Source organism: Stenella coeruleoalba, assembly GCF_951394435.1.
Source record: "Stenella coeruleoalba genome assembly, chromosome: 10".
NCBI lineage: Eukaryota > Metazoa > Chordata > Mammalia > Artiodactyla > Delphinidae > Stenella > Stenella coeruleoalba.
This window is the reverse complement of record NC_137156.1, coordinates 69,326,232-69,349,190: the sequence shown is the minus strand read 5'-3', so window position 1 is coordinate 69,349,190 and position 22,959 is coordinate 69,326,232. Positions and strand designations below refer to the sequence as shown.

General features: G+C 39.4%; 1 protein-coding gene across 5 annotated transcripts in view; it reads left to right on the top strand.

Moving 5' to 3' along the window:
• Positions 1-22,959, top strand: part of SFMBT1 (Scm like with four mbt domains 1) — a 128,141-nt gene that overhangs the window by 93,758 nt on the left and 11,424 nt on the right. For 3 of the 5 annotated variants that reach the window (XM_079933324.1, XM_079933325.1, XM_079933326.1), the window contains 11 exons: positions 704-844; positions 3,593-3,681; positions 6,841-7,087; positions 7,791-7,885; positions 8,396-8,497; positions 10,392-10,542; positions 12,952-13,034; positions 15,394-15,520; positions 16,582-16,695; positions 18,680-18,722; positions 20,910-20,974. In XM_079933324.1, the coding sequence (XP_079789450.1) occupies positions 704-844; positions 3,593-3,681; positions 6,841-7,087; positions 7,791-7,885; positions 8,396-8,497; positions 10,392-10,542; positions 12,952-13,034; positions 15,394-15,520; positions 16,582-16,695; positions 18,680-18,722; positions 20,910-20,974 (1,257 nt within the window). The remainder of the gene's footprint in view (positions 1-703; positions 845-3,592; positions 3,682-6,840; positions 7,088-7,790; positions 7,886-8,395; positions 8,498-10,391; positions 10,543-12,951; positions 13,035-15,393; positions 15,521-16,581; positions 16,696-18,679; positions 18,723-20,909; positions 20,975-22,959) is intronic. The other 2 variants (XM_079933327.1, XM_079933328.1) reach the window with 2 other exon arrangements.

Sequence of the window (22,959 nt, the reverse complement as noted above, 5' to 3'; positions counted from 1 at the left end):
CTCATCCCTCCTCCCCTTTTAAAACAGGTTTATTGCCTAGTAATTTAACTAATTGCCTTTTAAGTGTTAACTGGGAGTAAAAGGCTATTACCTGAAATGAGATGCTGAAAGAGAGGAAAAGAAAGACATTATAGCTAACTTTAGTATTGTTTATTAAAAAAAAAAAAAAAAGAAATAGAAAATAGTCCGAAAATAGAGAGGACTAACATTGTTATATAAAGATATTAGTAGGGGCTTCCGGGGTGGCGCAGTGGTTGAGAGTCCGCCTGCCGATGCAGGGGACACGGGTTCGTGCTCCGGTCCGGGAAGAGCCCACATGCCGCGGAGCAGCTGGGCCCGTGAGCCATGGCTGGTGAGCCTGTGCGTCCAGAGCCTGTGCTCCACAACGGGAGAGGCCACAACAGGGAGAGGCCCGCGAACCACAAAAAAAAAAAAAAAAAAGTAACCAGAAGAAATAAAAACACAAACCTTTCTAAATGCCAAAAGATAGATTTTAAAAAGAAAAAGTATATATTTAAATAAAATAGATCACAGTGAAAGACTGTACACATACACAAGCAATTTATGTAATACTTAACAATATGACAGAATTGAGGTCGTATGTTTTGGTAATATAAATAAATGTTAATGGGCTTACTCTTCTATTAAAAGTAAACAATTCAGGTTGGCTCACAAAATAAAACCCACTTCTGTGCTATTACAGGAGACATACCTAAATGGAGATATTCTGAAAGAATAAACATAAAAGGATGGACAAAGATACATAGACAAATGCAAATAGAAAAGAAAGCAGGAGTCTCAGTCTTGATATCTGACAAAGGTGGAATTCAGATCAGAAAGCACTGTAAGAAACAAAGAAGGGTACTTTATTATTATTTTTTAATTGAAGTATAGTTGATTTACAATGTTACATTGATGTCAGGTGTACAGCAGAGTGATAATCTCTTGGTTCATCCATGTTGCTGCAAATGGCATTATTTCATTCTTTTTATGGCTAAGTAATATTCCTTTGTGTGTGTGTGTGTGTGTGTGTGTGTATATCACCTTTCCAAAGAAGAGTACTTCATAATAAAAGGTGCAGTCAGTCATTAAAAAAAGAAACAGTGTGGGTCCATGTACATATATCCAAGGAATGGTCTCCAGATATCTTGTTATATGAATAAAGAAAAATATGTATTGAATGAGGGAGGAGGAAGATGTATGAATGCGTGTGTATGTGTGTGTTAACTTTGTTTTTTAAAACTAAAGGAATCTTTTTTTTTAATTGAACTATAGTTGATTAACAATAAGGAATACACCATTTTAAAAAGTTGCCTGTGGGTAAAGAAGGGAATAGGATGAAGGGGACAAGGTTAAAAGGTGGATTTTCTGAATGTACCTTATTTTGTAGATTTGAATTTTGAACCATGTAAATATTTTATATAACTTATACAGCAAAATTAAATTTAAAAAAGCAATTTGTGGGGCTTGCCTGGTGGCACAGTGGTTGAGAGTCCGCCTGCCGATGCAGGGGACACAGGTTCGTGCCCTAGTCCGGGAAGATCCCACACACCACGGAGCTGCTGGGCCGTGAGCCATGGCCGCTGAACCTGCGCGTCCAGAGCCTGTGCTCCGCAACGGGAGAGGCCACAACAGTGAGAGGCCCGCGTACCGCAAAAAAAAAAAAAAAAAAAAAAATTCAGAAGCAAGTAAAGAAACCTGTGTATGGAGCTTGTGAAGTAACTACCCAGAGAACAACTATTTCAGTGACTTTCAAATACAGTAATTTAAATATATGTCCCTAATAAGGCTATGCCAAAAGGAACCAAAAAAATTGCCGAAGTAGCAACAACAACTCAAGCTGTTTTTAGTAATCATATTGTTGGTGGTAGAGTTGATGTTATTTTGAAATCATTATTTGTGTATTGTGGGATAAAGCTGGACTGGGGCAGGAAATGTATAAGAGGAGCACGGAACATCTTTTTATACCAAAAGTGAAAAAGAGATCAATAACTATTTACTACGGTTAAGTCAAAGGACTCAGGAGCCAACCTGAAGAGACCCCCTCTTCTTAAAGATGAGACACTTTGAGCATCAATAGGACAGTAGCTGCAGTGGCCTGAAACATATATGTGATTTAATCTGTAACTTCATGGTGAATCTTTTAAACAAAACCCTCATTGGTCGCTTTGGGATGATGCTGGAGAACCAAATGATAATTTTGAAGGCTGGTAAATACAGAGAAAGAATAAAGAGAATCAAGCATATATCCTGCCTTCTTTGTGTGATCAAATAGTAAAAGAAGAGAAATTTTTCTTTATAGAAGTATTTTGGTTAGTAAATGAAGAAGGGGTGATAGAATATCACCATTTTTAGCCCCTAATGAATCAGTATATGTATGTAGTGAACATTAAAAGCTGCTAACATCACAGAAGGAGAGACAACCAGAAAGAATGTGCCTCTTGATGGAAAGATACAACTCCACTTATGAAGTAATCTTACCCCCCACCCCAGAGAGTCAAATCTGAATTTGATCAGGCCTCTAGATCTAAATACTGATTTATAGAAAATGAAAAGGACAGTAGAGCAACTGGTTACCACAAGGAGGCAACCAGTAAAACCAGACTCTGAAAAACTCTATATAGGACAAAATGTTGAGTCTTAACAAATATGCTGCAAGAAGAAGAGGGAGTGTGGGGTATACGTACACATTAAAAGAGATTTAGTTGATATATTAACCATTTGCAATGTATGGCTCTCATTTGTATCATGATTTGACCAAACAAATTGAAAAAATCATTTTTGAGACATTTTGGAAAGTTGAACATGGACTAGGTATTTGATATGAAGGAATTATTGTAATTTTTAAAGGTGTGATGTTATTGTGGTTATACAAAAAGTTATTTTCTTTTAGAAATTTATACTGAGATTATATTAGATGAAATTACATGATATCAGGAATTGGTTTCTGAATAATCCACGGTTGGGTCACAGGGGGCGGGGGGAGTATGTGAGGATGTAGATCAGGGTTGACAAAGTAGCTGTAAAGGACCAGATAGTAAAATATTTTAGGCTTTTCAGGCCCTGTGGTCTCTGTCACAGCTGCTCAACTCTACCTTTGTAATGTGAAAGCAGTACTTAAAAAATGATGTTGGCTGTGTTCCAATAAAACTTTATTTACAGTAAAGACAACAGGCCAGATTTAGCCCACAGTTTGTTGTTTGCTAACAGCTCCCGGTCTAGATATAAAGGTTGACCATGAAATGACAGTTTTTGAAGCTGGGGATTCATTATACTGTTTTCTCTATTTTTCTATATATTTGAAAATTTCCATAATAAAAAATAAAGTAGTTCATTTTTGGGTAAAATTATACTAACAGGGAGTTGGGCCTATTCTCTTTTTTCTGGACACAACTCTTATTAAACTAACCAGGAAGTAGCTCTGTCTAGAGGAGGATTATTTTTAAGCTGTCAAAGAAGCAATATTTTGGGCTGTTAAATATTAAAATGACACATGCACCTCTAAACCATTTTCACTCGTTTAGTTTCTCTGTATTCTGCTTAGTTTAATTTCTGTGTGTTTTGTGGCTGACAGTATGATTCCTTCATCTAGGCATCAGGGATAAAGTGTCTGATCTGGATGAGTTTCTGCGACAGACCCTGATGGGAGCATGTAGTCCTCCTGTTCCGCTGCTAGAGGGCGTGAGTATTATTGCTTCCAGAATCAGTGTGGAAAACCCTTCCAATCTTCCTGTCCAAGGAATCTTAAAATTGCATGCTCATTTACCACTCCAAGACAGATCAGCATTATTAGTACAGACATAGGCATAGGTATTGGGGGGTGTAAACTTACCTTCAGAGGTTGCAAACTGGTGGCTTGCTCAGTGCATAAAAGGTTTTTGAATTAGTTGCAAACACATGAAAATCTAGTTTTCCAGATTCTTTCACGCAGTTGGAAAATGTGGCCATTTTGAGCTCTCACTTGGAACTGAGCAAGGGCTGACTCTACTTCAGCATGGACATTTGTAACTCCCACACCAGGTGACTTGAGACCCCTTTTCTTTTGCTCGGAAGACACTGGACCACCACCTACCTGCTTTCAGCAGTTCTTTTAAATTAGTATAGCTTTTGAGCTTGTTGGTGAAAATAGATTTCTTGTTTTTGTGAAATAAATTTATTGATTATGACGTTTCTAAGTTATATTTTGTCACTATCTGTCGTACCAGCAACATTCTTTGTATCATACATGAAATGCAGTTTATGAAGGTTCCAATTTCTTTACATCCTTGCCAACACCCGTTATTCTCTTTTTGGTTGTAGCTATCCTAGTGGGTGTGAAGTAATATCTCACTTCGATTTGCATTTCCCTAATGACTAATGATACTGAGCATATTTCTATGTGCTTTTTTGGAGAAATATCTGCCCATTTTTAAATTGGGTTATTTATCTTTTTATTATTGGGTTGTAAGAGTTCCTTATAAATTCTGATTACAAGTCTAGATCAAGATATATGATTTTTAAATATTTTCTCCAATTCTGTAGATTGTCTTTTCACTTTCTTCATGGTATTGTTTGTAGAACAAAAGTTTTTTATTTAGATGTCATCCAATTTATCTATCTTTTTCTTTTGTTGCTTGTACTTTTGGAGTCTTATCTAAGAAGGCTTTGCTTAACCCAAGGTCATATAGATTTACTCCTATATTTTCTTCTAAATGTTTTATAGTGTTAACTGTTATATTTAATTCTGTGATCCATTCACAATTCCTCTTTAAACTTGATTGGCGAACACTCTGTTTCTAGGTGATCTTTATATTTTATATAGGCATACCTCATTTGATTGTGCTTCACTTTATTGTGCTTTTCAGACACCGCATTTTTTACAAATTGAAGCATTGTGGCAACCCTGCTTTGAGCAAGTCTGTCGGCGCTATTTTTCCAACAGTATTTGCTCACTTTGTGTTTCTGTGTTACATTTTGGTAATTCTCACAATATTTCAAACTTTTCATTATTATTATATTTGTATGGTGATCTCTGATCAGTGATCTTTGATGTTATTATTGTAATTGGTTTTTGTTTTGTATTTTTAAATTAAGATATGTGCTTTTTTTTTTTAGACAGTGCTGTTGCACACTTAATAGACTACAATATAGTGTAAACTTTATTTTTATTTTATTTTTTTTGCGGTACGCGGGCCTCTCACTGCTGTGGCCTCCCTGTTGCAGAGCACAGCCTCCAGACGCGCAGGCCCAGCAGCCATAGCTCACGGGCCCAGCCGCTCCGCGGCACATGGGATCTTCCCGGACCGGGGCACGAACCCGTGTCCCCTGCATCAGCAGGCAGACTCCTAACCACTGCGCCACCAGGGAAGCCCTAAACTTTATTTTTATATGCACTAGGAAACCAAAAAATTAGTATGGTTCACTTTACTGCAATATTTACGTTATTGTAGTGCTCTGGAACTGAACCTGCAATATCTCAGATGTATGCCTGTGCTCTGACTCATTTAATTACGTTTAGTCTGGGCCCGGCTAAACACTCAGTAACATTTGAATGAATGAATGAAATCATGAACAAATGAATTAATAAGTATCCTGCAGTACATTGACCTTGATTTTGCTGTTCTTATCTTTAGCTGTGAATGTGTTCCTTCATTTGTTCATGTGTTCTTTTGCATGTATATGAATATGTAAGTGTCATAGAGCAGTTCTTTTTTTTTTTTTTATAAATTTATTTATTAATTTATTTTTGGCTGCGTTGGGTCTTTGTTGCTGCCCAGGGGCAACTCTTGGTTGCGGTGTGCAGGCTTCTCATTGCAGTGGCTTCTCTTGTTGCAGAGCACAGGCCATAGGCATGCGGGCTTCAGTAGTTGTGGCACACGAGTTCAGTAGTTGTGGCTCGCGGGCTCTAGAGCACAGGCTCAGTAGTTGTGGTGCACGGGCTTAGTTACTCGGTAGCATGTGGGATCTTCCCAGGTCAGGGCTTGAACCCGTGTCCCCTGCATTGGCAGGCAGATTCTTAACCACTGTGCCACCAGGGAAGTCTGAGCAGTTCTTATTAGGAAAAAAATGTAAGTTTGAACATTAAGAAATGGTTAAGTGATGATATTGGAATCAGCCTTTGTTTTTATTCTTTTTTCTAGCTTTTAATATGTATCTAGAGAGTGAGAATTAAACTCTTCCTTTCCCTCAGTGTAATCAGAACACTCATTGCATTCATAAGAACATCGTTGTGAAATGAGTAAAAAAATCAGAACTGAAATGCCATCAGCAGATAAGTGGATAAATTACTGCCCATGTATAATACATAATGTCAATAAAACAGATTAAAAGAATGAGGGAGATTTATATGTGCTATAATAGAAAGATAGCTATGAAATATTAAGTGACAAACACACATTGAAAAACAATATACATTTTTCAAAAAATACAAAAGAGAAAAAGCTAGACACGGGTGGATGTTGACTTGTGTGTAGAAAACCCATTCTCAGAGAGTATATGCCAAAGCGTTTATCGTGGTTCTTTCCTGGAGGTAGGATTGTGGGGGATTTTGACTTTTGTCATATTTGATTTTTTTTTAAATGATGATCATATTTGCTTTTACAGAGACTAAGTAATGATATTTTAAAAATTCTTTCTAGATGAAACTGTAATATAGTCCTAGAGACAGAAATCTTTCTTTAAGATAAATATTTTCATATCACCAGAAATAATACTGTAGAGACTTGTATGATATTAGGCAGTTCAGTGCCACTAGCTTTGAATGGGTAAAAATATAAAGGTTAATTTGAGTTCATTTAAAACTTGATTTTAAAAATATTATGTTACCTCTCTTATATAATCATTTTGCTTTTTTACCTACAGCTCCGTAATGGGAGGAATCCTTTAGATCTCATTGCTCCAGGTTCCAGGCTGGAATGTCAAGCTTTCCAGGAATCTTTAAGTACTTGGATTGTTACTGTAGTAGACAACATTGGAGGAAGGCTGAAGCTGCGTTATGAAGGACTTGAGAGCTCTGATAATTTTGAACATTGGTTGTATTACTTGGATCCATTTCTTCATCATGTTGGTTGGGCTGCTCAACAGGGATATGAGCTTCAGCCCCCATCAGGTGAGGAGCAATATAACATTTTTCTTTTAATATTACATTATTGTTTATTATATTTTTATTAATATCTATGAGACTGAAAAATACATTATTCTGCATATTATGGAAGCCTTTGTTAGTTTACATAATAGAGATATTGAAAAAATGTATATGGAGTAGTTAAATGCCTTTTTTTTTTTTTTGGCTTTATTGCCTTAGTAATTTGCCACACGTATTGATATACCTTCTGCTCCAACTTTTACTAACTTCTGCCCCAACTCATACTGATCCGTTACCAAAACTGAAGAAAAATTCTCTAGGTAGCATGTACATAGTTACAGGAGTAGGACAGGTCTTGAGTTCAAAGCAAATTGTTGATTAAAAGATATCCCAATAATATTAAAACAGGAGTTAATGTTTGAATCAATTTACATTCATTATTATGTGCCCCAATTTGGATGCTATATTATATTATTTTGTGGACAACAGCAATCCTTATGATCTTACTGTAGATATTTTCACCAAACCACTACCCAGGTTCTGAACAGAGGAGACGAGGTACTGAAGTTAAAGTTATAGGTTCTCTGAATAAAGATGGTATAAGTGGGCTTGAACCCCTTCCTTTTCCCAGTGGAAAGTGACTTTTTTATGTGAATGGTTTCAGAGCAGTTATAAAATGTGTCAGTTCTCACATCACTTAAAGCATCCTGTCTTGTTTTAACTAAAGCCATCAGACATCTGAAAACTGAAGTTGAGTGGCAAGAGATCTTGGCCAAAGTGAAAGAGGAGGAGGAAGAGCCGTTACCATCTTACTTATTTAAGGTAAAAACAAAAATGTTGTAGATAGGTACTTATCTTCTCACAGTAGAGTAAAGCAATATGGGGGAGCTGCAAAGCATAAAATAATCCCTGGCGTCAGTGAGAGTGCTGTGATGCCTGAAGGAGGGAAGAGGTGTGAAGGCTAGCGAGAATGATGATCATCCTTTTTTCCTAAAAGTAGTCCAGGTTTTTTCCCGAAGCGCTCTTAAAGCATTTTGAGTCTTTTCTTTTCTACTCTTAACTACATAGCCTTGACTTGTTATAAAATAAACTTGTTTTTTCTCTGTATGACCCTCGTGTTCTGAATGTAGAGAGTAGGAGTGCTTCCTTTGGGGTTTTTTTTTTTTTCCTAAATAATTTTTTCCAGGCTGGGAAGACAATTATAGGATTAGATTATTTACCAGAAGCTGGACAGTTCCATTATTTTAATTAAGAGTAGTATTCAGCTATATATGAGTATAAAATTAATGTGCAGATACTATATTTTATTCCCTGTTGGCATTTGCATTTCAGGATAAACAAGTGATCGGCGCTCATTCATTCTCTGTAAATATGAAATTGGAAGCTGTGGATCCCTGGTCTCCTTTTGGGATCTCTCCTGCTACAATTGTTAAGGTAAAATGGAGGCAACTCTCTTGGTAAGAATTCTTGTCAGGGTGACTGGTTTAGGAAATTGGTAGTGTTTTAATCTTCAAACTCCACTAATCCAACCCATTGTTTCTCCTAAGCTGTGAGGCTAGAATTAGTTCTGTGCACATTTTACATTTGTAATGTCTGGTTCTTTGTGGCCCATTCCTTTGTCAGAGCTTGGCTGCCCCAGCTAACCAAAGCCTGGGCACCAGAGTAGTGGGCTGCACATTCTTTGGGGCAGGCCTGGCTGTACATAACTATAGAGGAGATTTAAGCGGCAGGTGGCCCACGGTATCTGAAAAGTTTGGAGGCAGGCAGTGTCATCAGTGTCCAGCTAGGTGCAGGGCTCGTTGGGTGAGCAGATGTGTGGGGAACAGTTGATTAGTGTCACAAGATCTGCCAGTAGGATTGCTCCAGCCATGGATTCCAGATCCAGACTTTAATCTTTTGGAAGACTGACAAAAGCGAGGTTCTTGTTAGAAGTAACCACAAGACCTGGGCAGGTTGTCAAGGCCCAGTTACTCAGTAACTAGAACTGAGGCATAAGGTAGAGGATTTCGTTTTAAGAGTAGAGCAGAAGCCCATTTACTGAAAGTAGAACCAAAAGTCACGTGTGACAAGAGGAATAGTTATGTGGACACTAAATCGTCTGACCTGTTGAGATTTAAATTTTCCTTACCTTAGAAGAAGATTATTCTTAGAACAAGAAGGGGGCTTCCCTGCTGGCACAGTGGTTAAGAATCTGCCTGCCAAGGCAGGGGACACGGGTTTAAACCCTGGTCCGGGAAGATCCCACATGCCGCGGAGCAACTAAGCCCGTGTGCCACAACTACTGAGCCTGCGCTCTAGAGCCCATGAGCCACAACTACTGAAGCCCATGCGCCTAGAGCCCATGCCCTGCAACAAGAGAAGCCACCCCAGTGAGAGGCCCATGCACCGCAACAAAGAGTAGCCCCTGCTTGCCACAACTAGAGAAAGCCTGCGTGCAGCAACAAAGACCCAACACAGCCAAAAATAAATAAAACAAAATAAATAAATTTATTTTTTTTTAAAAAAAAAGAGTAACTTCACAAAAGGAGGGGGAAAAAAAGAACAAGAAGGGATTCTGAACTTGCAGTGGAATCAGAAGGTCCTTCCTGAAGTTGAAGGGTAGGTGGTAAGGAGCCAGGGGAGTTTAATAAAACCTTCTCTTTGGCATTTGAAACTAGGCTAGGATCTGATCTAATAAACTGGTGTAGTTGACCCCTCACTGAGCCTGAACTAAGCTTTGTTTGGAGCTCAACAACTTGGATTTAAATCTAGGTTCTGTTTCGTCCTGTCAGTGTAACATGGAGCAGGTTATTTAACTGCTTTTTAAACTCAGTTTCCTTTTCTGCAAAATGGGGTTGATAATGGTACCTCGTTAGAGTGTTAGGAAGATTAAAGCTGAATTAATACAAAAAAAGTACTTAAACAGTGCCTGACACAGAGATAACATTTACTGAGTGCTTAGTAGTAGTATTAAAAAACACTTAATGTTACTATTAATGTGGCTATTAACTTTTGTAACACGTTCAGCTATGCCAAGGAAATGATGTGTGTGTGTGTGTGCGCACGCATGCGTAAACATACACGTATTGGGATTGACATATATACACTACCATGTGTAAAACAGCTAGGGGGAACCTTCTGTATAGCTTAGGGAGCTCAGCTTGGTGCTCTGTGGTGACCTAGATGGGTGGGACGGGTGGGAGGGAGGTCCCAGAGGGAGCGGGTATATGTACACATATAGCTGATTGACTTCGTTGTACAGCAGGAACTAGCACAAGATTGTAAAGCAACTATACCCCAATTAAAAAATCAAAATTTGTCTATTTTATGTGTTAAATCATACATACAGGTTTTTGATGAGAAGTATTTTCTGGTGGAAATGGATGATTTGCGACCAGAGAATCGTGCACAGCGATCCTTCGTGTGTCATGCTGACAGTCCTGGTATTTTCCCTGTGCAGTGGGGTCTGAAGAATGGTTTACACATCAGTCCCCCTCCTGGTGTGTATTCATTCTTTTCTGACTTGTTTGCTTCAAAATGAGATTTATCAGATGGCTTTACCTGGATCTTTTGTCCCCCTCTCTCCTCACACCCAATCCTGTCCTTAATGTTTTGGGGGCCCAAGACAAGAGTAAACAAAGACCTATATTCCAGTATCTACATATTTAAAAGTTATAAATTAAGCTTAAAAACTAGTAAATAGGGACTTCCCTGGTGGCACAGTGGTTAGGACTCTGCGCTCCCAATGCAGGGGGCCCGGGTTCAATCCCTGGTCAGAAAACTAGATTGCACATGCATGCCACAACTAAGGAGCTGGCGAGCCACAACTAAGGAGCCCGCCTGCCACAACTAAGACAGGTGCAACCAAATAAATATTTTTTTAAAAAACAGAAAACTAGGGCTTCCCTGGTGGCGCAGTGGTTGAGAGTCCGCCTGCCGATGCAGGGTACATGGGTTTGTGCCCCGGTCTGGGAAAATCCCACATACCGCGGAGCGGCTAGGCCCGTGAGCCATGGCCGCTGAGCCTGCGCGTCCGGGGCCTATGCTCCGCAACGGGAGAGGCCACAACAGTGAGAGGCCCGCATACTGAAAAAAAAAAAAGAAAAGAAACCTAGTAAATAAAGTATGTCCTACTACCTTGATAAATATCTTCATAACATCCTGGGGTTCCATGCAGCTTCCTTAGTTCATTCCATCTGTGTCTGCTGGGAGGCAACAGGGGTGAGGGTAGGATGCAATGAGTGTTGGGAGCTGATTTATGAGAAGAGGCCTTAGAGCCAGAGTTAGGAGGTAGATTACTGATTTTTAGGTTTCTGGGCCTCCTCTTAGAGGGAGACTCTTTGGACCTCAGAGGGAGATTTATGGTCAAAAGTAGAACTCAGGCTGTAAGTAGGAAGGTAGCAACTCATTTTCCTCATGTTTGCAACTTTGCAAAATTTAATCTTTGACCCTTTAATCAAGGTTACTAAATATGACTTATTTGAGCTGAAATTTTAGGTATTTTTTTAACTTAGAGTATCTGGAAGTGTAAGGTGTTTATCTGATTTTTATGTCAGCAAATCAGATTATTTGACTGGCCGTGTATATACTTTATTGGTAAGCTCTTAGTAAAACATAGCTTCACTTTCTAAATGGTGATTGCTGGAACACTGGGCTGGAAGTGCTCTTTTCTGTTAATAAGAGTCACAGACTCTGAACCTTTGTCTTCCGTTCAGCCTTCATTCATCCATCAAGCATTTTGTGGAATGTTTGCTTTGAGCCAGGCATTGGTCTAGTCACGGGGGAAGCAAAAGTGAGAATGGCAGTTCCTTCAATGAGTAAATAGGGGAAAACCGTAACAACCCCCCAGGTTCTCCCTCATCAGTGAACAGACAGTGGGAGTGCCTGCCTGGTGGTGATGGTTGGGGGGACATACCTACAGGAGCAAGTTCTTGCTTTGCAGGAATGCTCTGAACATCCCAAGTTCCTTATCCTGCCTGCTGCCATTACATGAGAAGAAAAAAAAAATTAAAGATATCACCTCTCTCAGCATTGTTGTAGACAACTCAGCTGTCTTTGTAAATATCAGTAGAAGGAAAGTAGTAGATTATGTAATTAAAAATGGTAGTTAATTTACTGTCAGGAATTGAGGGGGAGGCAGAGAGAACATGGTGCCACTCTGAGGTGGGCAGAGGAGGTGACTGCATGGGCTGTTTGGCTGTAGGCTGGTGTGCTCTTGAGTAGCTTGCTCTGTGCCTGTGGTAAATTGAGCTCTGGGGAGCGGAGGTGAGCTCAGACACGGCGGGGCAGCCAGACTCAGTCCAGCTCCTTGCACAGAGCCGGTGCCATCAGGGTGTCAGGTTAGAAGGGCTTCTGCCAAGAACCTGTAGGCTTAAGCGGGGAATTAAGCTCAGCTTTTTTCCTGAAATGAATTCATGATTCAGCTTACAGAGCACTGAGATTCTATAGAACACGAATCTGAAACCTGTGCTGGGAATATTAGTACTTGCTAAGACATGTTTAAGGGAATAGCTTTACGAAAGAAAAAAGTCTTCACCGATTAGATAGTGCTGTAGGTTGCTCTTTTCCTTTAGACCCTGGGTCTCTCTCCTTTAGAGGTGGGATTTATTAGCACAAATCAAATTCAGTCATAACTGTCGTAAATTCTTTTGGTAAATTGTCAGCAACTAATCATATAAAATATTGTTCAAATAAATGCCTAATTTGAAGTGTGAGTTTAAAAATTTATCCAGAGTTGCTCTATTTTATAAAATTAATACTTTGGATTTAATAGGGTGTTATTTCCCCTCTCTAAAATGATCGAAGTCCTCAAATTAGCAAAATTAGAAGTTGTGGGTGGACACCTGGCAGAGTGGCAAAGCCAGGCAGGCATGTGAGGTGTGAATCATTGCTCTTTTGTCCCTACCTAGGCTACCCAGGCCAGGACTTTGATTGGGCCGACTACCTCAAACAGTGTGGTGCTGAAGCTGCTCCCCAGAGGTGCTTCCCTCCGGTGAGAATCCTGTCCCCTCAGGGCCACTGCTTCGGGGCTGCTGGGGACTGCTGTGCTTCCCTTGCTGTAATGATGTTTACTCTGAAGCCAGTTCTCTCATGCAACCCCAAAACGCCTCTCGTTGATTGTAATAAAATGGTCCAAGGAAAATTTCATTTGCTGCGGAAGTTAATTTGTTAATTTAATTAGCTTAACAGTTTATCAATTTGGTTTTTTTTATTAGCTGAAATCATGTGAATTTAAAATTTTAGTTTATGATTAGTTTTGATGGTCCATTGATATGAAAAAATGATGAAATATTAAGGAGAGAAAATTATTAAACTTATTTATTTATGGTTTACAGAGCCAAACAGCAGTAAAAAGCTTAGAACGTAAAACAACAGTTTCCTGCTCTGTCCCTTTCCATGGCTTCCCTTCCCAGAAGTATTCACTTCCTATTCTTCTCACTGTTTGTTTTTCTCATCTTTATACTTCCTCACTTATAATTCGCGGCTATCTTTTGAGTTAATTTTAGATGTGTCTCTCAATTCTGTATTACAGTAAGTGAGTAATCTAGCTATTTTACCTTACCTTTCTCCTCTGTCTTACCTATCTGCTCTTCCTATTAGAGTGATATTACAATTCTCGGTTAAGTCTGAATTTGAGTATTTACATTATCATGGGCATTTAGGTGTTACTCACAGATTAGCAGTATAGTATTTTACGATTATTTTCTTCTTTTATTTGTCCTCAAGTTAATAATTGCCTTGTTTTTCATAGCCTAGTTTTCTTTGCTTATAATACTAGTTCTTCCCACACCTTCCAGTAGATTCTCAAAACTATTAGCGTATCAGGAAATCTGTCATGTCTAATATATATTTTTTAGAGACACCCCTCTTAGCAACCTCTTTTTAGACAGGTTACTGTCTTGGCTTGCCATGTAGTTTTAATTCTGGAAACTGCTCTGCTGTGTCACCCAAGGAATTGCTTCTCCTTCTTCTTAGGACTTGGGATTCCTGTTTTATATGTCTCATGGCCTCTTCTTTTTTGGTTTACTCCCTTGTTTTGATGGAGCCTGTCTCTCAGTAGCTTCCTGAAATGGGATGCAAGAGATGTAAGTGTTAGTAGACTTTTGGTGTTTGAAAATATGTTCACTCTACTAACTTGACTGATCGTTTGGCTCAATGTGGAATTTTAGAATGCAAGTTATTTCACTTTAGAATTTTGAAAACCTCAGTTGTTTTCTACTTATAGTGTTGGTATCGAGAAGTTGAAAGCCATTCTTATTCTTGATCTTTCATATATGACCTGCCCTTTTCTCTATCCCTGGAAAGTTATAGAATCTCTTTTGTCACTCCCTTTCAGTGTCAAGCTATGGCTTGGACTGTCTTCACCCATGTGCTGGGGCGTGGAGAGCACATTCTCTCTGGAAACTTGCGCCTCTCTGTGCTGGGAAGTTCCCTTGGATCTCTTCTTTGATTTCCTTTTCTTTTTCTCTCTTCTCCTTCGGGAATTCTCATTTTGGTGGCCCTCTGGACCAGGCCTCCAATTTTGCCGCACCCTCCCCACCCCCACCGCTTTTCCTGTTTCTTAGGCGTTTTTTTTTTGCTTTGCTTGCTGGAAGATTTCCTAAACTTTATCTTTCAACCCTTATTTTGAGTTTTTAATTTTTGATATCACATTTTTACTTTTTAAAAACTATTTCTGAATATTTTTAATAACATACTGTTCTTATTTTAAAGATGCAATAGTTTTTCTCATCTTTCAGAGGATGTTAATTACCCCCACCTTTTGTGAGTTTTCTTCTTACATAATCTGTTTTCTCCAAGTTGCTTGTTTTGTCTGTTTTGGTCTCTAGTTTTCATATGTTTAGATATCTGGTAATTCCTTGGTGGAATTTGCTTGCTTATATTTAAGAAATGGGAGACTAAAAGAAAAAGCTGATTGGAAGCTCTGAGCATGTGGGTGGGGCTTGTCAACCTTGAACTTCCCTATTGGGTAAGATCTGTCTGGCCATTTGTTGGGGAAACCTAAATCCATGTCTTTATGTGTTCCTTCTTGTGCTTCATATTGCCACAAGAAGTCTCTTCCATTTGCTCGCATGGAGGGTAGTAGCAGGGACTGGGCCTCAGCATTCCACATGCTAATCTCTGTTCTGGACAGCATGCATGCCCTCAGTAGTTCCTGTGTCCTCCTGCCCAGGGATCTGTTGTTTTACCCTCTGGAGGATAAATCTTATCTTCTGTAGGGAGGGAAAGGGACAGTTACCCTGGGGTGTGGAATGGAGGAGTTGCTCTAGGATTAACTGTTACTTGGAAAGTTCTCTCAGATGAGCACGTGAGTTAATACTGAGTATGTATTTGATTAATTTATCTTCTAGTCAATTTCTGAGCATGAATTTAAGGAGAACATGAAGCTTGAGGCAGTGAACCCTCTTCTCCCTGAAGAAGTGTGCGTTGCCACCATTACTGCAGTGAGAGGCTCCTACCTGTGGCTCCAGTTGGAGGGTAAGCGTCAACACCCCTGAGAAGCCTTCATCTGACCACTCTTCTTTGCCTTCCTGTTTACCCCTGTAATGTGGCTTGTTAAACTTAATTGATTAGCTAAATAGGGGTCTTGTTCAGAGACTTCTAATTTGTAATGTAAGACTCTGAGCTAAAAATTCATCCTCCTGTCCTTGACCTTCAAATTTTAGGAAATGAATATGAATAAAAGCCTTCACTTATATGGCCCCCTGTTTTCTTGAACGGGAAAATACAAGTTAAATAGCATATATTTTGATGTGACCAAAATACTTGAGCATGAGCATTAGTAACTAGCTTATTCAAGAGATTATATTTTGGTTGCCCCCAACCAGTAGAACCAAAAAGTATGTAAAATTGAAAAGATATATTATGCTAAAAGTAATATTCAGTGATGGGACAGGTTTGTGGACAGAAAGTAGTATGCGAGTACTCAGCACTACAGCTAACTATGCCTGGGTTTCTTTTTTTTCACTGCTGAGTAGTCAGACTCGGTCCTTACTGTTGTTCCCGGTTTGTAGAATTGGCCTTTAACATAGGTGTCAAGGACAGTATTGGATGTACATGTTTATGCAACCCCTGCTGAGCAACTTTGTTTACATCACTTTCTGACTTGAGCCCACCAGTCTAACTTCTGGCTTGTTTCTGAGTACCAGAAGTAATGTTTTTATTGAGTAGAACTATAACGTTTGCCTTTTATTTTCCAGTTATTTCGTGGGATTGACGACCATATTTGTCAACCATCTGAATGATATTACTGGTAGTTCTAGGTGCTTATTTGCTGTTCCCTAACTAAGGGTCACCCTGTACATTGACTACCTGTTTTGGTCTTTATACAGTTACGCTTGGGGGACAGTTTGCTTTTTCTCTTAATGTTTGTCACACATGAAAAAGTATGACTTCTGTGTAAAGGGAACTTGCTTAAGAGACTTTGTGTCTGTATTATTGCAACAGTAGAACACTGTCTACTAGAACATTGTCTAGAAAGTAGTTTATGAAGAAAGCTATTTAATAGTCTTTAAAAAATTTTTTTTAAATCTAAACAGGTTCTAAGAAACCCATACCTGAATTTATTGTGAATGTGGAATCCATGGATATATTTCCTTTGGGCTGGTGTGAAACCAATGGCCATCCCCTCAGCACTCCTCGCCGAGCACGAGGTAGCTGTCTATTTCTGGGTCAAAGGATTGATTGTTAAATAATTTGCTGTGTGGCTGTTACCAAGTAGGATGAATCTGGACATTTCAGAGAAAAATAAAATGATATTCTGGTTATCTGTTTCTGCATAGGAAATCATTCATTGCAACAAAACATTTATTATCTCACATTTTCTGTAGGTCAGGAATCTGACTCAACTTAGCTGGGACCTCTGGATCCGAGTCTCTGGTGAGGCTGCATTCAGGGCCTCAGCAGGGCTCTTGTCATCTCAAGGCCCAACTGGGGGAGGATCTGCTCCCAAGTTTACTCAGATGGCTGTGGGCAGGAATTCATTTCCTTGTGGGCTGTTGGACTGAGGGCCTCAGTTCCTTGTTGACTGTCAGTTGGAGGCTTCCCTCAGTTTCTTGTCATGTGGGCCACTTTGTGGGGGAGCTCATAGCACAGGAGTTGGCTTCCATCAGAGCCAGCAAGCAAGAGAGTGAGAGATTGAGCAAGACACAAGTTCCCATGTTTTGTGACCTAATCTTAAAGTGACGCCCCCCAACTTTAAAAACAGCTTTATTGAGAGAGATTTATATACCATAAAATTTGCTCCTTTAAAGTACAGTTGACCCTTGAACAATGTGGGTTTGAACTGTGTGGGTCTACTTGTATGTGGATTTGTTTCAATAAATATGTACTACAGTACTACATGACCCCTGGATGGTTGAATCCGCGGATGCAGAACTGCACATACGGAGGGTGGAATGTAAAGTTATGCATGGATCTTCGATTGCTTGGGGGTTGGCACTCCAACTCCTGCATTGTTCAAGGGTCACCTATATTTAAAACCTAGTTCTGAGGGCTTCCCTGGTGGCGCAGTGGTTGAGAGTCCACCTGCCGATGCACGGGATGCAAGTTCGTGCCCTGGTCCGGGAAGATCCCACATGCCACGGAGCGGCTGGGCCCGTGAGCCATGGCCGCTGAGCCTGCGCGTCCAGAGCCTGTGCTCCGCAACGGGAGAGGCCACAGCAGTGAGAGGCCCGCGTACCGAAAAAAAAGAAAAAAAAAACCCAAAAACCTAGTTCTGTGTTTTTTTAACTAGCAAGTACTATAAGTATTACTATGTCTTTATACAGAAACCAAAAATAATATTTTTAAGCCTCCCTGGGACAGCCAACTTCTATGAATATTTTCTGGGGGGAAATAAAATGGTGTAGCTGCTTTGGAAAACAATCTGGCAGTTCCTCGAAGTGTTAAATATAGAGCTATATACTCATGAGAAATGAAAACATATATCCACATAAAAATTTGTACACAAATGTACATAGTGGAACCAATCCAAATGTCCATCAACTGATGCATAGATAAACAAATGTGGTATCTCCACACCATGGAATATTATTCAGAAATATAAAGGAATGAGGTGTTAGCACACACCACAACTTGCATGACCTCTGAGAACATTATGCTAAGTAAAAGAAGCCAGTCACAAATCATACATGTTGTATGATTCCATTTATGATTTAACAAGCAAATCTAGAGAGTGGAAAAGTAGATTAGTAGTTACCTAGGGCTCGGGGGTGGTTAAGTGGGGAGGTGATTGCTAAGGAGTACCGAGTCTCTTTTTGAGATGATAAAAATATTCTCAAATTGACTGTGGTAATAATTGCCCAACTATGTGAATACACTAAAGACCAGTGAACTGTGTATGGTTGTCCCTCCATATATGTGGGGGATTGGTTCTGGGACCTGCCATGGATACCAACATCTGCAAATGCACAGGTCCCATGGTTGGCCCTCTGTCTCTGAGGTTTTGTATCTGAGGAATCAACTAACTGCAGACTGTGTAGTACTACAGTATTTACTGTTGAAAAAAATCCACATATACTCAGACCCATGTTGTTCAAAGGCCAGCTGTAAGCTAAAGTTAGCTTAATGCATATATAACTTTTCCTTTGTCTTTTAATTTTTCTTGACATTTATATATTTTTTTTCTTTGTACAGTACACAAACAGAGGAAAGTTGCAGTGGTTCAACCAGAAAAACAGTAAGTGATAGTATGTTTGAATAGTTGACATTTGAAAGTTAAATATCTAGAAGAAGAAATAACTATTTCAGAGAATATATCTCCTCATATATTGTTTTCTCAGATGGAAGCATAATCCTTTAATTCAGCTTTTGATAGTTTATATACTTCTCCTTACAATATGAGCATTTCCTAAAGTGGCATTATATATAAAAGGGTACAATGCATTCTCAAGATGTTCCCCAAATTGAATTTTCTTTGGCTTTTAGACCCTGAAGACATTTGAATAAGAGAGAAAATAGAGTCTCTATGCTGGTATTTGTTAAGGAAAACACAAAATTTTAAATCAGGTTATGATTTGTCACAGTGAAAAGAACTTGAGGAAGAAAACAACAACTCTACAAGAAAAGTCACACTCAGAGGAGTGCTTCTGTCTCCCATTAAGAAGCCCTTTGGGACTTCTCTGGTGGTCCAGTGGTTAAGACTCTGCACTCCCAATGCGAGGGACCCGGTTTCGATCCCTAGTCAGGGAACTAGATCCCACATGCCACAACAAAGATCCCGCACGTGGCAACGAAGATCCCACATGCTGCAACTAAGACCCAGTGCAGCCAAGTAAATAAACAAATAAATATTTTAAAAAAAAAGCCCTTTGTAGCATTCCTTCATACACACTGTTGAAAAGCAAAGAATTAGTGGTGCCTTTAAAATACAAGGGATTTTGTGTGCATGTGTATTTTTAAAAATTGGGTTTTCAATTCTGTCTTAGCTCAGGCTGCCAGAACAAAATACCAGAGACTGGTGGCTTAAACAACAGAAATGTATTTCTCACAGTTCAGGAGGCTGGAAGTCTAAGATCAGGTACCAGCCTGATTTGGTTCCTGGTCAAAGCTCTCTTCCTAGCTTGCAGATAGCCATCTTCACACTGTGTCCTCACATGGCAGGAGCAAGGAGGAAGGGAGTTCTTTCTTTCTTGTTCTTCTTATGAGGCCACTGATCCTATTGGGTTAGAGCCCCACCCTTATTTATTGCCTAAAAGGCCTATGTCCAAACACACTCACATGGGGTGGGGGTGGAATTAGGGCTTCAACATATGAATTTAAGAGAACACAGTTCAGTCAGTCTGTAGCAAATTCTGTATAATTTATAGCTGCTTTCATGGCTATGTGAGTAATAAAATAATTTCTCTCCAGTTGTGGTGGAGAGAAAGGCTGCAGCATTCTAACCCAGCTAGAGGACTGAGAAAGCAATGACAAAAAAACTGGCTTTGGATTTTTCCTTGACTTAGTCATCGAGACTGATCCAAAGGTTTAGTGAGGAAGTATTCTGAAAAGATAAATTAGCCTTTTTCAGTGATTGCTGCATATGGTGTAATTCTGTTTTTGTAATTTGTCTTTAATTTTGAAACTGATAGAAGGAAACAGACCCTATATAAAAATGCTTCTGTTCTTCATCTATTAAAAAAACAAGTACAGATCTTCCTCGATCTATAATGGGATTATGTCCCAATAAACGCACGTTAAGTTGAAAATATCATAAGTTGAAAGTGCATTTAACACACCTAGCCTACCAAACATCGTAGCTTAGCCTACCTTAAATGTGCTCAGGACACTTACACATTAACCTTCAGTTGGGCAAAATCATCTACCACAAAGAATACTCACGTGATTTATTGACTACTGTATTGAAAGCAGAAAACAGAAAGGTTGTAAGTGTATTGATTGTTTACCCTGTGATCTCCTGCCTGACTGGGTTGCTGCCCAGGAACATGGATTGTACCGCATATCACTAGCCAGGGAAAAGATCAAAATTCAAAGTATGGTTTCTGCTGAATGCATATTGCTCCTGCACCATCTTTAAGTGGAAATATCGTTAAGTAGAACCACTGTAAATTGGGGACCATCTGTAGTTTACTTGCAGTTTAAGAATCCAACAAGGAATTCTATAATTTGTTGCTCACATGAATGCAAGTTCATTGGAACATGCAGTATCACAGTACTGTCTACAGACTGTTGTCCCCTTAGAACATGTCCATGGTTTTTAAAACAATTGCTGTTTCTAAAAAAAGTACAATTGAGGAAGCACCTTTTGTTACCAGTTTTGCAATCTGCCACATTTGTTTTCTTCTTAGATTTGAAGGAAACTAATCCTCACATTTTACTGACCTTAGGAATTATCTCATTATTTTGTTGTGTTTTCTTGATGCAGAATACCATCCTCAAGGACTGTCCATGAGGGTCTGAAGAATCAGGAGCTGAGCTCCACAGACTCAGGTATAAGTGCATGCAATCTTAGGGAAAAGACAACCTTTAGCTTCTTTTAATGGACTATATCTAAAAATAACTTATTAAACAATACCTTTGATTTATGGGTTGTAGCTTTATAGAGGGGTCTCTTAATTGTGATTTTAAAGAGTTATAATTGTCTAAGATATATTTAGTTTAATAATTATCTTCAGGCTGGTATTTCTGTCCATTATAAATGGACATTATAATATTTTAGCCATTATTTACTGATTACTTGTCAGTGTTAAAGGCTCTGGAGGTCAATATTATCATCCCTGAGTTTAAATAAAGAAACTTAGGCTTTTCAGATCGTGCTCTTTTTTTAAACTGGGTGGTTAAGAGATAGATATTTATTCTTCTTTAAACCCTTTTTATGATATACACACTTTGTATATATATTTTGCAATTAAAAAAAAAAAACACTGAAAAACAGATTGTTCCAGAGGCAATGCCTGATAAATTAGACAAGGATCCTTGCTGGAGGCCCAAGCCTTTTGACCAGGGCTCCTTGGAACTACTCTTGACACCACTTTGCTGGTTGTATAATGCTTAGCATCTTGGCTCTGTGTGTTTTAGCACAGATTAGGCATTTGGGTGGTATTTAGTAAATGCCTAGAAAAGAAAGGAAACCAAAGCTCAAAGAGGTCACACAGCTTACAGTAGAAGGGTCAGAAATGGAACTCAAATTTTTCTCAAGTTCAAAACCTGCACTTTTTTCTCTTCTACCCACTGCCTTTTCATAACATCATTTATACATAGAGGATCAGGGCTGCATGACTCCTTATTTTTGACATGTTACTGAACGTTCTAATACCTACTAAAACTAAAGAATTAAGACATTAATATCTCATGTGACCACAGCCAAAATGTGTTTGCTTTGGGTTTTGTCATATGTCAAGTTACCTTGGAAACAGAGCCTGAGACTCTGATATTTGCATGCAGGAGTTTCATTGGGGAGTGCTTTTTGAAACACTCCTGGGAAGGGTAAAAGATGCAGGACTGGGCAGAGGGAGAAGTTGAGTCACAGTGCAGTTGTAACAGAAGTCTCTTCCAGTCCCACAGGGAGCCTTGGAGCTGGTATAGCCACTGAGTGTCCCTCAGTGGTGTGTCCCTAGAGGTGTGGTGGCCACACCCTTGTACTCCCTCCTTGGTCAGTTACTGGAAGTGAGTTGCTTCTCCCTCCCCACCTCACAAAGGGTGGGACCTTGGGCAAGGTAGCTCTCTCCTACTGAGGGACAGTTCTGGACTGAGAGATATTCCAGGATAGACTCACAACTAAGAGCTGTAAACTCCCAACATTCCCAGCAGCAGGGAGCATCCCCTGAGGGGATCTGGGTGACAGAGTTCAAATGGAGAAGTGGGCACCGACATGCTGACCACTGTGCTAAGACTGGGTTCTTAATTAGAGAATGAACACTATGTACTTCAGGGTGCTATCAACACTGGGCAGTGTACACGCTCGTTTCCTTTTGATTAACAGGGCAGTGTCCATCAGAAGAGCTTTCTTTGCTTTATATGAAAATGGAAAATGTTTTAGTGTCCTTGAATTTTTTTACATTTAGTAGCTGAATTGCCAACTACTCATATGAGGGAATTAAAAAAATCTTATATTGGAGTACAGTATTCATACAGAAAAATAGTTGAAGAGAAGGGTCTCTAGGCCTAGTTATACCCCATAATACCTAAAGAATTTAGAGATGTGGTCACAGAATGCTTTTATCCCTCTGAGGAATCGCAGTGATGGGTGGGCTCCCACATCACCAAATGCTACCAGCATACTAGTTTGGTAGTTTTAAGGGGACAAACTGTAGTTCTGGGTAATATTCACCATCACTGTCTAGAAATATTCTAGAATTGATTATTGAGTCGTTGATCTTCAGGAATCATCATGAGTTCTTGAAGTAAATCCTCCACTTCCTGTAGTGATAGAAGCGTGGGGCTCTGGAACAATGTTGCATTAACCAGGAGTTAAT